The sequence below is a fragment of the Pan troglodytes genome, chromosome 4 (genome assembly GCF_028858775.2).
Source record: "Pan troglodytes isolate AG18354 chromosome 4, NHGRI_mPanTro3-v2.0_pri, whole genome shotgun sequence".
Taxonomy (NCBI): Eukaryota; Metazoa; Chordata; class Mammalia; order Primates; family Hominidae; genus Pan; species Pan troglodytes.
In genome coordinates, this window is record NC_072402.2 from 28,802,571 (window position 1) to 28,817,504 (window position 14,934).

The 14,934-nt window shown below is 33.2% G+C and overlaps 1 protein-coding gene across 8 annotated transcripts in view; it reads right to left on the reverse strand.

Moving 5' to 3' along the window:
- Positions 1-14,934, reverse strand: part of RASA1 (RAS p21 protein activator 1) — a 124,763-nt gene that overhangs the window by 42,905 nt on the left and 66,924 nt on the right. For all 8 annotated transcript variants that reach the window (XR_010157180.1, XR_010157179.1, XM_063811113.1 and 5 more), the window contains exons 5-8: positions 11,456-11,573; positions 8,236-8,267; positions 2,841-2,893; positions 199-349 (exon numbers count right to left, since the gene is read on the reverse strand). Coding sequence is in view for 6 of the 8 variants with exons in the window: in XM_063811113.1 (XP_063667183.1) it covers positions 199-349; positions 2,841-2,893; positions 8,236-8,267; positions 11,456-11,573 (354 nt within the window). In the remaining 2 variants the exon portion in view is untranslated. The remainder of the gene's footprint in view (positions 1-198; positions 350-2,840; positions 2,894-8,235; positions 8,268-11,455; positions 11,574-14,934) is intronic.

Consider the following 14,934-nt stretch of genomic DNA (forward strand, 5'->3'; position numbering starts at 1 on the left):
AGTATAAGTTACTAATTTGTATTCATATTTGACACTGTCTAAAGAATTCTTGGGCATGACTACTATGAAATTATATTGAAGGTCTTATAATTTTTAGAAGTTAGAAACTTTTATATAATTTTGACTCTGAATACTGTATTATCAAGATTTCAACTATTTTTGCAAAAAGTAAAAGATAGCTAAAAAATTATGATTTACCTGTTATAATACCGGCCTCCCATCATAAACTGATTGTTTGGCGTTGGACATATTTTAAATCGCTGAATATTTTCATTGGTCCGGAAATAAAGTGAATAATCGCCAGGAGTATTATCTGAGGGCCTCACAAGAAAACTGCAGACTTGACCAACTGTAAGAATTAAGCTGTTAGTTTTTCCCTAATTATCAAATAAAAAAGAAAAGATGTTAAGTAGTATTATTACAAAGTGCATTCAAAGTCATAAACATATGTAAATTTTCACCAGGAACTTGTTTTTTTTTTAAGATAATTTCTTTCAAATTTTCTGGTTTATGATTCACAACCATCCACATTGCTTGTCTGCTATCTCTCTGGTGTATCTTACCAGCTTTAATACATAAAAATAGAGAGCAGAAATTTTGCAGCAGTAACTTCTGGTCAGTAATATCTACACCTGTCCTAATTTGGAAGGAACCTAAGCATAGTTAGGGAATACTGGCTAAAACTGCTAAATTCTGTATGTAAATCTTCATAAGAAGAAGATTCTAAAAAGTGAAGACCAGTTTGCTTAAGAATACTCTGTGCTTAATCAATGTTTTCAATTAATCATTAAACAGTAATGACTGTGCTAGGCACAGTGGTACATGCATATAATCCCAGCTATCCAGGAGGATCACTTGAGCCCAGGAGTTTGATACCAGCCTGGACAACACAGCAAGATCCTGCATCTTAAAAAAAAAAAAATTAAAAAGTAGTAACTGTAATAAAATAGTACCAAAAGCTTTTTATAAAGGTAGATTCAAAACAACTGAAATATGTGTATACATTATCAAAAATCAATACACATACACTATATTTTATTCAATAGGTATGCTCCTGAAAGGAATTATAGAAGCAAATTATCATATATTAAATATGACATTAATTTTAGAGAAGTATTTCTGATATCTTTGATTGGCAGTGACTCATAATACTTAGATGCTCTGCCTTTTCTCCATTTAAGTCCAAATGATCCAGAAAAGATCAGGACTTGATTGTTTTTAGGAAAGCACAATGAATGCTTAGATTATAAGATAGAATTTGAGGGGTAAATTACTAATATTTCCAATCATCCAATCAAGGCACTTATGAAGTAACTTCATGTTCAGTAAAAAGAAAAAAATAAATCTCCTTAAACTGAATCTTCAAGGCTTAATACATAAGTAAACATAAAAATTACAGAAATTGATTGTATAATATGGGCTAAAATGAAAGTGTTTCTAAGTTGATACAACAAATCTTACTGACAGGAATCCAAGATACTCTCTAAATTTCTTCTAGAATATGATAGGAATTTCATGCAAGACTGTGCATGCAAGTGCTTATTTGTACTTCTCAGGAGAGAAAATCCCACCAGATCCTCAAAAGAGCACATGACACAAAGAAAATGCAAACTAATGTATTAAGGAAATTAAGTTTAGCTCCTTTTCAACCTTGTATGACTTAAAACAAAAGTACCTCAAGTACTTGGTGGTACAAGTTCCAAAAAAGAAACATATCCAAAATTCAATAAATTCACTAAACTACATATTTTTGGTTCCACACTGAAATAGCTGACAGAATGTCATTTTAGTTTAAAATTTCTTCTCTATTACTATCATATAGCATTATCATAATCTTTTTTAACTTATTTTTTGAACCTACTTAACCTACAGCTTCACAATAAAATTGAGTACTTCAAAAACTATCTCAAATCTTTCAAAAGAATAAAGTATTAATTTAAAATGCAATGCTTTATGGATTAAAACAATTCAGATTACCTCTATAATTAGGGTTATCACCACAAGAATCTATTTCACCAAATACAGAAACTATTGATTCAGTCAACATTTTTGAAGAACTGAAACTTTTAAATTACATACTAAAGCTTAAACTTGTCTGAAATCTTTATAAGATGTGGTTTGCCGAAGAAATGCTCGGTATTTAAATTAATTCAGCCTTAAATATTTAGTAAGAATAAACAATGACAGGATGGTTAAAACCACAATACAAGTCAATTTTTACTTTGTATTTATAAGCATAACAGTTTTGGGAAATGTTAAAATTAATACATATTAAATAAAGCTCAATCATATAATTCCACAAGTATACAAAGATAAATACAAGAATGTCTGCTGTAGCTGAACAGCAAAAGAATAAAAACAATACAATATCGTTCTACTGAAGACTAGTTAATTATGGTATTTATATAATGAAAAGTTTAAATCCATAAAAGAGAGTAATGAAAGTTTTTATCTGCAGATACAGAATCATCTCCCAATATATATCTAACATGAAAAAAGTGTGTTGCATGTTCCTGTCTGTGTATGTGTAGGGGTGAGAAAGATTCACAGAGACACAGAAAACTTCTAGAAACATATGGGGAAAAAAAACTGTCACCTAGTGTTACTTCTGAGGAAGTGGACAGGGGCCTGGGGTAAAAGAAAAACACACTTGACTAAATTTTATAACACATGTATGTTTAAAATATAAATAAAAACACCAGCTTCTTAGTACTGGACACGAAATTATAACATGCATAAACACTAACTGAATGCTAAAGGCAAAACACATGATAAATGGTTTGTTCACTTTTTTATTCTCTTTAAATAGACATTAGAAAAGCAAGTAAATAAGTAAGTACCTGTCATTAGTAAATTATAAGCTTCCTGTTTGGAAATCTTCCCATGGAACCATCTTAAAAAGAGAATAAATTAGATATATAAATAAAGTCCTTTTTGCTGTTATCATATGATCAAAATTAAACAACCAATATAGTAAGTTTAATTCAAAGTGATAAAATAAATGCAATTAATCAAATCATCTCATTCTTATTACATTTTAATACATTTTATATACATATTATACTTAATTTCAACAAAATATAGTAAAACTAGAAACTATCAAATATAAACTACAATTTTCATTACCAATACAAAAATGGCAACAATTTTTAATCCTGATAATAACAGACTGTTATAGGTCTTTTTTTTCTTTTTGTGGGGTAAGGGGAAGGAGGAGTAGTACAGATAGAGCCTACTCCAGAACTTCCCTGAAAAAATTAATGAATTCATTTCTGAATTTTCCTATAACATCTGATAAATTCTCTCTTCAAATAAAATCAAGATATTGACTCTTACTTTGCTGAAAGTCAGAATATAAGATTGGGTGATAAGAATGAGTGGATAGCACCATCAAGAACTGAAAGAAAAGAAGGACTTAGTGTTCCCAACTCTATTTGAGCTAACAGCCTATCAAACTAGGTTGCTATGTATTTTATATTCTGTATTCTTAAATTAAGCCTTTAGAAATTATTATAAAAGGCATCATAGTCAAGACATAGAGCATACAATAACCTATTTAAATTTTACCTTCAAATAAAATGATATATCTGATTTAAAAAGTAATTACTAGTCATCAAAGTACATAAAATCACCTCTTATTTACCTAAAGGCCTATTATCTATCTTGCTGATTAACACATCTTAATGCCAGGCTGACAATTCCCGATCACCTATCTACTACTTTGTGGGATCTTCTTAGGGTCTACAAGTATTTTTAATAATAAAGAGCAAGCTAGAAAGTAAATATACGACTAAAATATATAAGTGCTCAAAAGTCCAGTGTGACAGGTTCAGAGGTCATTCACATTGTTTTAAATGATCCATACAATTATTACTGAAGTATGAAAATATAACTGAATTTTTAAATTTTCACATGAATGAAAAGGTAAACTTTTCTTTAACACCATTCCAAGCATTAACTCACTGATTCAGATCTCCTGGTGCTCCCTGTGTAAATTTTGAATAATATAAAGCAAGAATACAACAACTAAAACAGTTCAGACTACAAGTAGTGAGGTTCTATACTGCATTCAAGTATAGGCTAAATGACCACTTACTACAAATGCTAGAGCAGGATTTTTATATTCTGGAGGACAGTCAACTACATGACCTGACCTCCAAGGCTAATCCTCTACTTCTACAGTTTGAAAAAAATTCAAAAAAAGAAGGGTAAAAAAAATGATACGGTTTACAGATGAACAAGATTATTTAGCATAAGCACACAGTCTGAAGCCAAAGTGGCAATATCTCTTTCTAAAGAGTTTTCATTTCATTTTTCAGACATTTATTCCCATATAAAATTTATATATTTCAACCACATGGTTTGCAACAGTGATAAAAGTGATAAAAAGATGAGTCCCTGCTCTTATAAAGTTCCCACTCCTAGGCCAGGCGTGGGAACTGGGATCACACCTGTAATCCCAGTACTTTCGGAGGCCAAGGCAGGAGGATCTCTTGAGCCCAAGAGTCCAAGACCAGCCTGGCAACATAGTGAGACCCTAACTATAGAAACAATGTAGAAACTATAATAAGCACAGTGATAGGTATTGCCAAAGGCATTTTGGGAGTAACAGAGAAGGGTACCAATACTGTTGAGTGTGTAGAGAGGAAAATAAAGGAAGATTTTCTAGGGGGAAGTGATGAATGAGCTAAGTATGAATGGAAGAATTCTGGCCTAGGAAGCAGCTTGAGCAAAGGTATAAAGAAAAATAGCTAGGAGCAATGGCTCACACCTGTAATCCCAACACTTTGGAAGGCCAAGGTGGGAGGATCACTTGAGGCCAGGAGTTTGAGACCAGTCTGGGCAGCATAGTAAGACCTCATCTTTACAAAAAAAAAAAAAAAAATTACAACATTTGCCAGGTGTGGTGGTACACACCTGTAGTCTCAGCTACTCGGGAGGCTCAGGCAGGAGGATCACTTGAGCCCAGGAGTTTGAGGTGAACTATGATAGCACTACTGCACTCCGGCTTGGGCAATGGCAAGAACCTATCTCTAAAACAATAAAGAAAAAAGTATTATGAATTTGAAGACCTACATGCTGGAGATTAGGAAACTACAGATGATAAGTGCTAGGAGTAGTAAACGACAAAATAACCAGATAACAGATCATTTTTTAGGCTCTGCTAAGGTAAAGGTGGAGAATCAGTGTAAGATTCAATTTTTTAATTTTTATTTTTTCTGTTTTTATGGGTAATGTATACAACTATTTTGTTTATTTTTATGGGGTACCAGTGATGTTTTGATACAAGCATATAATGTTTAATGATCAAGTCAGGATAACTGGGGTATCCATCACCTCAAGCACATATAATCATTTCTTTGTATTAGGCATATTCAAATTCCACTCTTTTAGTTATTTTTAAATATCCAGTAAATTAGATCTTATTCATTCTATCTAGATGTATTTTTGTACCTATTAATCAGCCATATTGTATCCCCCCTTCCCTGCTACCCTTCCCACCTTTTGGTAACCATCATTCTACTATCTATCTCCCTGAGTTAATTTTCTAATATTTTGCACCCATATGAGTGAGAACACATGGTATTTGTCTTTCTGTGCCTGGCTTATTTCACTTAACATGGTATTTGCCAGTTCCATTCATGTTGCTGTGAATGACAGGATTTCATTCTTGTTTATGGCTGAATAGTATTCCATTGTGTATATGTACTATATTTTCTTTATCCATTCATCCACTGATGAACACTTAGGTTGATTAAACATCTCGGCTATTGTGAATGGTGCTGAAACATAGGAGTGCAGCTGTCTCTTTGATACACTGATTTCCTTTCTTTTGGATATATACCCAGCAGTGGGATTGCCGGATCATATGGTAGCTTTATTTTTAATAAAGAACTTCCATGCTGTGCTCTATAGTAACTGCACTCATTTACATTCCCACCAACAGGGTACAAGGCTTCCCTTTTCTCCACATCCTCACTAGCATTCATTATAGCCTATCTTTTGGATAAAAGCCATTATAACTGGAGTGAAATGAAATCTCATTGTAGTTTTGATTTGCATTTATCTGATGATTAGTAATGAATGGTGAGCATTTTTTCATATACCTGCTGGCAGTTAAGGATAATGTGATTCAATCTAGGTAGATTATTCCAGCTACTGGAAAAAAGGATTTGATGAGGCTAAAGAGTCAAGGGAGATCAACTTGGAGGTTACTGTTATATCAAATCCTGGCAGGAGATTTAAAAAGGCCTGAACTAGAATGTAGTTATTTAAGATTTGAGAAGGCGGTAAACATTTAAGAAATACTTTAAGAGATAAAGTCATCAGGACTTGGTGCCCATATCATGTAAATAGGGAGCTGGAAAGAAATTCAACCAAAGTTATACCATCTATTTAATCTCAAAGGTTACTTGTAGATGTTACTGAGGACACTTTAAAGAATTTAAAGTACTGCCACAGTCCCTATATTAGGAAATTAAAGGGAACAAACATACACATAAAATAAACCAACAATGCAAATTTAAGTTACGCCCCAATTAAGAAATTACATAAAGTTAAGAAAAATGGAAGAATGACAATGCTATCAGATAAAAAGACTTCCGAGTGAAAGTGGGATTTATATTTTATACTATGAGAAAACTGATGTAGCTTTAAATGTTTACTAGCATTTAACCTATATTTTTAAATTTAAAATTCCATTGCTATTATCTAAAATAAAAAAACCTAGATTTATGGTCTTTTTTTGAAAATCAGAAGGATCTAACAACACTAGACTCAGACTCCTACACATATCAACTAGAAAACTAGACAAAGTGATTACCTTACAATAGGCAAACACTTTCTAGTTTTCTACTTCCCACAGTTTTCCCTAACACCATGAGTGAATATTAGTTGCCATTTATTACCACACGTACAGTGTTGTTTTTTGACAGTAGGGACATAGTTCCATGTACCTTGATCTCTAGCAACGAGGGAAAATAAGAAAGATCAAGATTATTGTGTCTAAAGAAAACTGGGAATATATATACTTGACCCGCTTCACTTGCTTACATTGTCTGTCTGATTCTTCCAAGCATTAATTAGAATTTGCAACTCCTAGCTGGGCACAGTGGCTCATGCCTGTAATTCCAGCACTTTGGGAGGCCGAGGCTGGTAGATTACTTGAGGTCAGGAGTTCAAGACAAGCCTGGCCAACATGGCAAAACCGCATCTCTGCTAAAGGTACAATAACCAGCCTAGCGTGGTGGTGTGCGCCGGTGGTCCCAGCTACTCAGGAGACTAAGGCAGAGAATCGTTTGAATCCAGGAGGCAGGGGTTGCAGTGAGCAGAGATCGTGCCATTGCACTCCAGCCTGGGCAACAGGGCAAGACTCTGTCTCAAAAAAAAAAAAGAAAAAATAACAAAAAAGAATTTGAAACTCCTGATATAGGTAGAGAGGAGACTTCAAACTAATACAAACAGCAGGGTACAGTCTCACTAATGGAATCTATTTTGTAGCTACAAGAAACAATAAAAATGAACTCAGAATATATCTTACATATTCCACTTACAGAAGGGTGAAGCATTAAACAAGGTGACTGCAAATGGAGTAGTCAGTTGAATGTTTTTATATTCTAATGGTTAGAAAACAGAAAAAGCAAACACTTGAGACAAGCCTCAAGTTCCATCCCTAAATGCTGAAAGATAAGAAAAAAATGTTGTACTGAAAAGATATTAGGAGATGAATAGTCTATTAAAATGTGAGTAAGAGAGAATTGGGATTAATGGTTCAGATCTTCAAAAGAAAACTTACATATACATAAAATCAGTCTGAAGATTATGAAAAAAAAAGACCTTGCTGAATCTTATTAAAATTGTGAAGAACCGTTATTTTGGGGGGATAAAAGATGTGGCTATAAAACAAGAAATACTATGAATAACCAAGAAATACTATGAATAATTTTAAAATGTGCCAAATTGTGACATTCATAATGTTATAAATGTAGTGTTTATTCAAAGTCTTCAGTGTGGTGATAAAAAGAGTTATATTTAGTTATCAGCAACCTTTTATTTGAAAACAAGACTTTATCACTAGATCCTTAAGAAAATATTTAGAAATCAGTTCCCTAAGCCAAATTTAAAAGTTAAGTCAGTCCAAAACCTTAAAAAACAATTTTTTTGGCCAAAGTTTTCCAATTAGTAAATTTACAATATAGATTTTTTTTTTCATTTTAATAATTAACACAAACTCACATTTTTCCTTCATGTGGATCTTCTTCCCGGCCCTAAAGGGAAGACATTAAGACAGTATTTTATATAATTAACTATTAATCTACTTTTATTAAAATTCATGAAAATCATATCTGCAAACATATCCCCACACTATCCTTATTTATGTTTATATAAAAAAAGATGTTTCTGTTCAGTAAATATCTTTCCAAACCTCTCTTAATCTTTTCTTGTTGCCATTACCCTAACTCAGGCCCTCTTATCGACTTTTCTTAAACAACAGCCCAACTAATATAATTATGTCCTACTCCACCACTCTAATCTGGATACATCAGTTTCAACAGCAGCTGTGCCCTACATTAAGAAAAACCAAACAAAAAAAAAAACACCTCTCTACTGCCTACAAATTTCTCATTCTGCAACTGAAGTCGTTTACCACAGGACTCAAGTCTACATTTCCTGTCTCATACTACCAATTGTTTTTTGGTTCCTATACCATGGTCACACATAACTTCCTATTTGCCAATCTCCCACCACTGTAGCTTGTACTTTTTGTTCTTAGAATGTACTTTCCACTTTTTGCTTTCTACTTGTTAGATAAATACCTAACCAATCTGGGAAGGAACTATCTCAAATGCTACCTCTTCAGTAAGACATTCTGAGCCCGTAAAAAGTGAACATCAACTTCTACTTTCAATATAAAAGACATCCCCCTTTTACTATGTTTTGAACTTTATTTTATTCTATATTCCTCTGATTTAAGATACAATAGTGTTACTCATTCCACTGTTATGAAGAAAAATGGTCTAACTACATGTGGATTTACTTCTCACAATTTGGTCCTCACTCATTAAATACCTAATCAAACTAAAATCAAACACTCACTGAATGTTACTATATCCAAGGGAGTAGGCTTAAAAAAAAAACTATAAAAATGAATAGCATTATCATTGTGTCACTGCCCAAAAGGAGTTAATCTCTTGTAGAAGAGGTTTACACAATGATTAATTTTAGACAGTGTAACAGAATGCAGAATTAGCAAGGTGCTATGGAAATACAGAAGGAAATAATTTTGCCTAAGAGACTCCAGAAAGGCATAAATCCTCTGTGAAACAGGGATGACATATGAACTGAGCTGATAAAGATGAATCAAATTTTACAAGGCAATCTATCAGGGCAGGAATGTCAAGGAAGAGGGAAAACTATAAACATAGAAACATTCATTTACTCAACAAACATTTACTGAATGTCTAACTAATGCCAGACACTATTCTAGGCAATGGTAATACATCAGTGAATCAGAGACAAAATTCCCTCCCCTCAGAGAGCATACATTCTAGAGTTAATACATAAAAGTATAAATGTGTTTGGGGAACTGTAATTAGAATTTTAGAAGGAGAAATTCCTTAAATCTAACCACTAACTGAATGCCCAAAACATCTTCACAGACTAGACAATGTCCAAATGGTTTTTCAATCTACAAAGAATTCACTACCCTCTAATAAAGCCCATCATGAAAGTTATTCTACATATTGGAGTGAAAATTGTTTATAAATGACGTGGAATTATTCCACTATTAATTTATAATGTTACTATATTCATTTTTAGCAACCACATCACATTATTCACTCATACTGAGTTGCTAACTTTTTCCTTGATCCCTTGTACTGATGTGAGGTCATGTCTCCTTATTCTGGTTTGGGTTGTTATTATTATTTTTCTGTATACATTGAGTAATTTTCATTTTCTTTAAAGTTTATCTTGTTAAATTTGATCCAGAATTCCAAGAGCTCAAGAAAAGTTCAACTATAGTGCAATTCCTTGAAGTAATCAGGATGGGGAAGATGGTGATACAGCAAGGAGAGGGAAACCCAAACTAAAAGTTGTAACTAACAAATTTTATAGGAAAACTATCATAGTAAGATGCTTCAGTACGAATACTGTTTGCCTATATGGAATAAATATCTCTTTTACTGTAGAATACAGAATACTAATCTAGGAATTAGGAGTCCTAATCCTAGCTCTTTCACTAAATAACTATATGACTATGAGTATGGACTGTATCACACCATTTCCTCAACTTTTCCCACCTCTACTCAGTATGTTTTACTTCTATGGATCAAGATTTGGTTGCCAGAATAGGCAGGTAAGAGAATAATAGGAAAAAACAATATTCTCCACTGCAGTCTTCCAGGAGCAATACTCTTCAGAATATTATCAGGTCTGTGGCATAATTTAAAAACAGTAGCTTTGAAGGCTGTAAAAGACAACAGAAAGCCACTCCATCTCACTAGAAAAATCCGAAAGGAAAGGGAGAATTCCAAAGTTATAATGTACAATATATTTGATACTGAGTATTGTCTCTGAAATATAAAAGCCGTTCAAATGCTGACCTGTTATTAAAAATGCACCTGGTAATTGATACCATATGATAACGTATTATATGATGGAAACAAAAACAAGGACGAGATTCAAAATGTAGAACCATGTGATAATATATGTATAATATAAATGAATTCTTCCAAGTTTACTGGAAAATTATATATATATTTGAAAGATAAAGAATGTAAAACCAAACATGTGTAACCAGTTGAGGTTTCATGATCAGACTGATATAACTTCACTTATGAGGAAGAAAAGGACGGCAAAAAAAAGAATAAAAATAAGCACAAACAGGCCGGGCACTGTGGCTCATGCCTGTCATCCCAGCACTTTGGGAGGCTAAGGCGGGTGGAACACTTGAGGTCAGGCGTTTGAGACCAGCCTGGCCAACATGGTAAAACCCCGTCTCTACTTAAAAAAAAAAAAAAAATATATATATATATATATATATAAAATTAGCTGGGCATGGTGGCACATGTCTGTAATCCCAGCTAGCTGGGTGGCTGAGGCACGAGAAATGCTTGAACCTGGGAGGTGGAGGTTGCAGTGAGCCGAGATCACGCCACTGCACTCTAGCCTGGATAACAGACCAAGACTCTGTCTCAAAAGAAAACACAAATGTTAATATATTTTTAATTCATAGAAAATCATACAAGCTTTCTGAATATTGGCAGCTATGTATTATAATATGCTAGCCTGATTATGTTCCATACTAACAAACAGCACTTATAATTCTTGTACTTATCAATTAAGTTCTTTTATAAAAGAAATGTATTCATAGCTACTTTCTCTGATTATGGACAAGATCCAAATTTATAAAATATTTAGAATCTAGAATTGAGAAGAAAAGAACAAAACTTACCACCTCTTCTACTAGGTCTTCAACAATAAGGCCTTGTTCATCTGTTCTTAAATTTGTAACCCACATCCATCCATCTTCTAACTCATTATGAACAATGAACATATCTCCTTTTAAGAAACTGAAAATAGCAATTTTAAAGTTATTAAATTTAAAAATTTTAAATACAGAGATTTGAATAGTCATATACCACAAAATAGGATAGGGATAGTATTATATTGAAAAATGTAAGGAATTAGAGTCAAACACCCTAAATTTGTATCCTATTTCTGGCATTATCTACATGTCAATTCCTGAAAATAATAAATAATCTGAATTTTAATTACCTCATGAGTAAAATGGGTTTGATAGTAGTATCTGCACTAACTATATCACTGAATTATTGTTAGATTCAAATTACAACTTCTGTTAACAGAAACTGATTGTACATATATTGAAGGTTTTGGGGTGTAACTACAAGAAAACTGAATTGAAAAACTTATGTTTCAATGTTATTACTCTTTCAGATGTAGGGTAGATATAAAATCAAAACACAAAATAAATATAACACATTTTACATACATAAGATATAGAGTTACTTCAGAAAATGTTTATTTTAGATAAGCATGATGTAGATGCTTATGTCAGTTAACATTTTTCTTATAAAAAAACCAGGGCTTAATTCATCCAGATACCCATTATCCAATGGGTACAGCATTCTTTCTCTGAAAGTGGTAGGTACCAAGGGATATATTATGAGAAAGGAATGTATGTTTTTTTTCTGTTACCAATTTAAGAGTACAGAGATGCATATACAACTTAGTTTCCTTTTACTGAAACCTAGATGTTTTCAACCTGCACACAATTATGGAAACAACAAGTTGCTGATGTATTTCATCAATATAAAACCATTAGTAATTCTTGAATTTGTCCTTTCAGGCTTAAAAGAATGCAACTGAACACAAAGTTTCCAGATTTGTTGGATGGTACCATTAACCCTGTATCTATAACTGTATTTGTCTTTTTTTTCAGCAATTTTCCTTTCAATCTTAATATTCACAAACCAAAATCTATTAAGTAAATTTAAGTAAATCTCTTCTCCTATCCTTGAAAGCTTTAACTGCTTTCTCTATGCTATCTCAAGCTTCATTGTATCTTGGACAATGTTTCAGACAACAGAACTTGTATTATACAACATTTAACTCAATATTTGAATAATCATAGAATATTGTATTCTATCTTGATTCTACAATCCTTCTTAATGATGGCCAATATTTCACTAGCTGAATGGCAGCAGACATTACCACTTAACCAATTAAACTATTCCTTTCTAGAACCACCTAAATAAGCACATTAAAGAAAATCATTATGAGTAAAAGGAGGGTGCACATGAACTGGTAAATTTCATTTCTTAGTTAAAAGTAGCCATAAGAGATACTTCTAATTTCAAGTTTCATTGTTGTTGCTATACCAACTTTTCATGGTGCAAAAACCAAAAAAAGTTTTAAATAAGCTTGTTAGTAATAATACAATCTAATCATAACTCATTCTGTATTATTTTGTGTTATCCCCCCTAAAACAGGCTAAAGTGCTTTATTAAATCATTAATTTTTAAGGTATTTTTATTTTAAAATCCACAGGTGTGCATAAACTTTTTAAAAGACTCATAAATCCAAATTTATATCATCAAAGTATTATTTAAATTCCCATCTTCCTAGATCAGCTATTTTTTTTTTCTTTTTGGTCTCCCATGACCTCTTTACACTCTTAAAAATGACATCCTAAATGGCTTTTATTTATATGGATATCTACTGATATTTACCATATTCAAATTTAAAACAAATGTTTTAAAATATTCACTAATTCCTTTAAAAATAGCTCATTAAAAATATGAAAAAGATACTTTTACAAATTTAGTGAGAATATCACTGTTTTATAATTTTGCAAATCTCTTAATGCCTGGCTTAAATGAAAACTGCTGGAGTCCCATATCTGTTTCTGCATTAAATTTGCTGCTATATGATTTTTTTGCTTAAAACATATGAAGAAAATCTGGCTTCACCTAAGAATGTAGTTGTGAAAAGGATAAGTATTTTAATAGCCTTTTCTGATAATTATAGATATTCTATGAAATTACACCAAAAACTCAACGAGTGGTACTTTCTTGAAGGTTAGTTGTAATATGGAATCCAAAACTATTTATCAGTGAACTTTATGCATTCCAATAACATCTATTGGTCTATCTTGCACTTTAAATGAATCTTTTACCCATGCATAATTTTGTAACAACATGCATTGACCTTTTAGAAAATATTAGTTCACTGAGCTATCTATATCTTCTAGTTGTTAACACATTATACACTATCAAAACCTCTCATTCTTGGCCAGCCACGATGGCTCATGCCTGCAATCCCCAGCACTTTGGGAGGCAAAGGCGGGCAGATCACCCGAGGTCAGTAGTTCAAGACTACCCTGGCCAACATGGTGAAACCCCATCTCTACTAAAAATATCAAAATTAGCCAGGTGTGGTGGCAGACGCCCATAGTTCCAGCTACTCAGGAGGCTGAGGCAGGAGAATCGCTTGAACCCAGATGGCAGAGGTTGCAGTGACCCAAGATGGCACCATTGCGCTCCAGCCTGGGTGACAAGAGCGAAACTGTCACAAAAAAAAAAAAAAAAAAAAACCTCATTCTTTATTATCTCCACCTATCTCATCAGAAAAGTCATTATTTCAGAAGCTGTCAAACTCTTGATGGCCAATACAGAATGTCTAAAATTCAAATTTTTACTCAAAACTCAAATTTTGTCATTGGCAACAAACACTAAGTTTTCTTCCTTGAAATAATAGACTCACTCTGTTCTTCTTCAAAAAATGTCAAACATTCTCTCGAGTGAAAATGGTGTGCACAAAAGTAACAGCTAAGCCAGGTGCAGTGGCTCATGCCCATAATTCCAGCACTTTGGGAGGCCAAGGCGGGCAGATCACTTGAGGTCAAGAGTTCAAGACTGGCCTGGCCAACATGGCAAAACCCCATCTCTACTAAATTACAAAACTTAGCTGGACTTGGTGACACACGCCTGTAATTCCAGCTGCTCGGAAGACGGAGGCAAAGAATCCCTTGAACCCAGGAGGTGGAGATTGCAGTGAGGCAAGATCGTGCCACTGCACTCCAGCCTGGGTAACAGAGCAAGATTCTGTCTCAAAAAAAAAAAAAAAAAAAAAGGAACAAACTAGTTCAGCTCTCAACTCACTGCTTTTCCTCATGACACTGATCCCTGGTACACAGCAGAAGTGTTTTATACATACTTCCCATTTCATCATACAGATTAAAGTTGTGTAGTCACAGGTTGAAATTTAATAAATATTTTTTACTCCCTCATCAACAACACTCTTAAATGAAACTGTCTTTAACTCCAAGTGTGTAACAGTGAAGAATACAGTACACTTTTGTGCCACAGCCTTGATTTCTATTAAGGCACCAGCAGTTTTACCATCCATTGC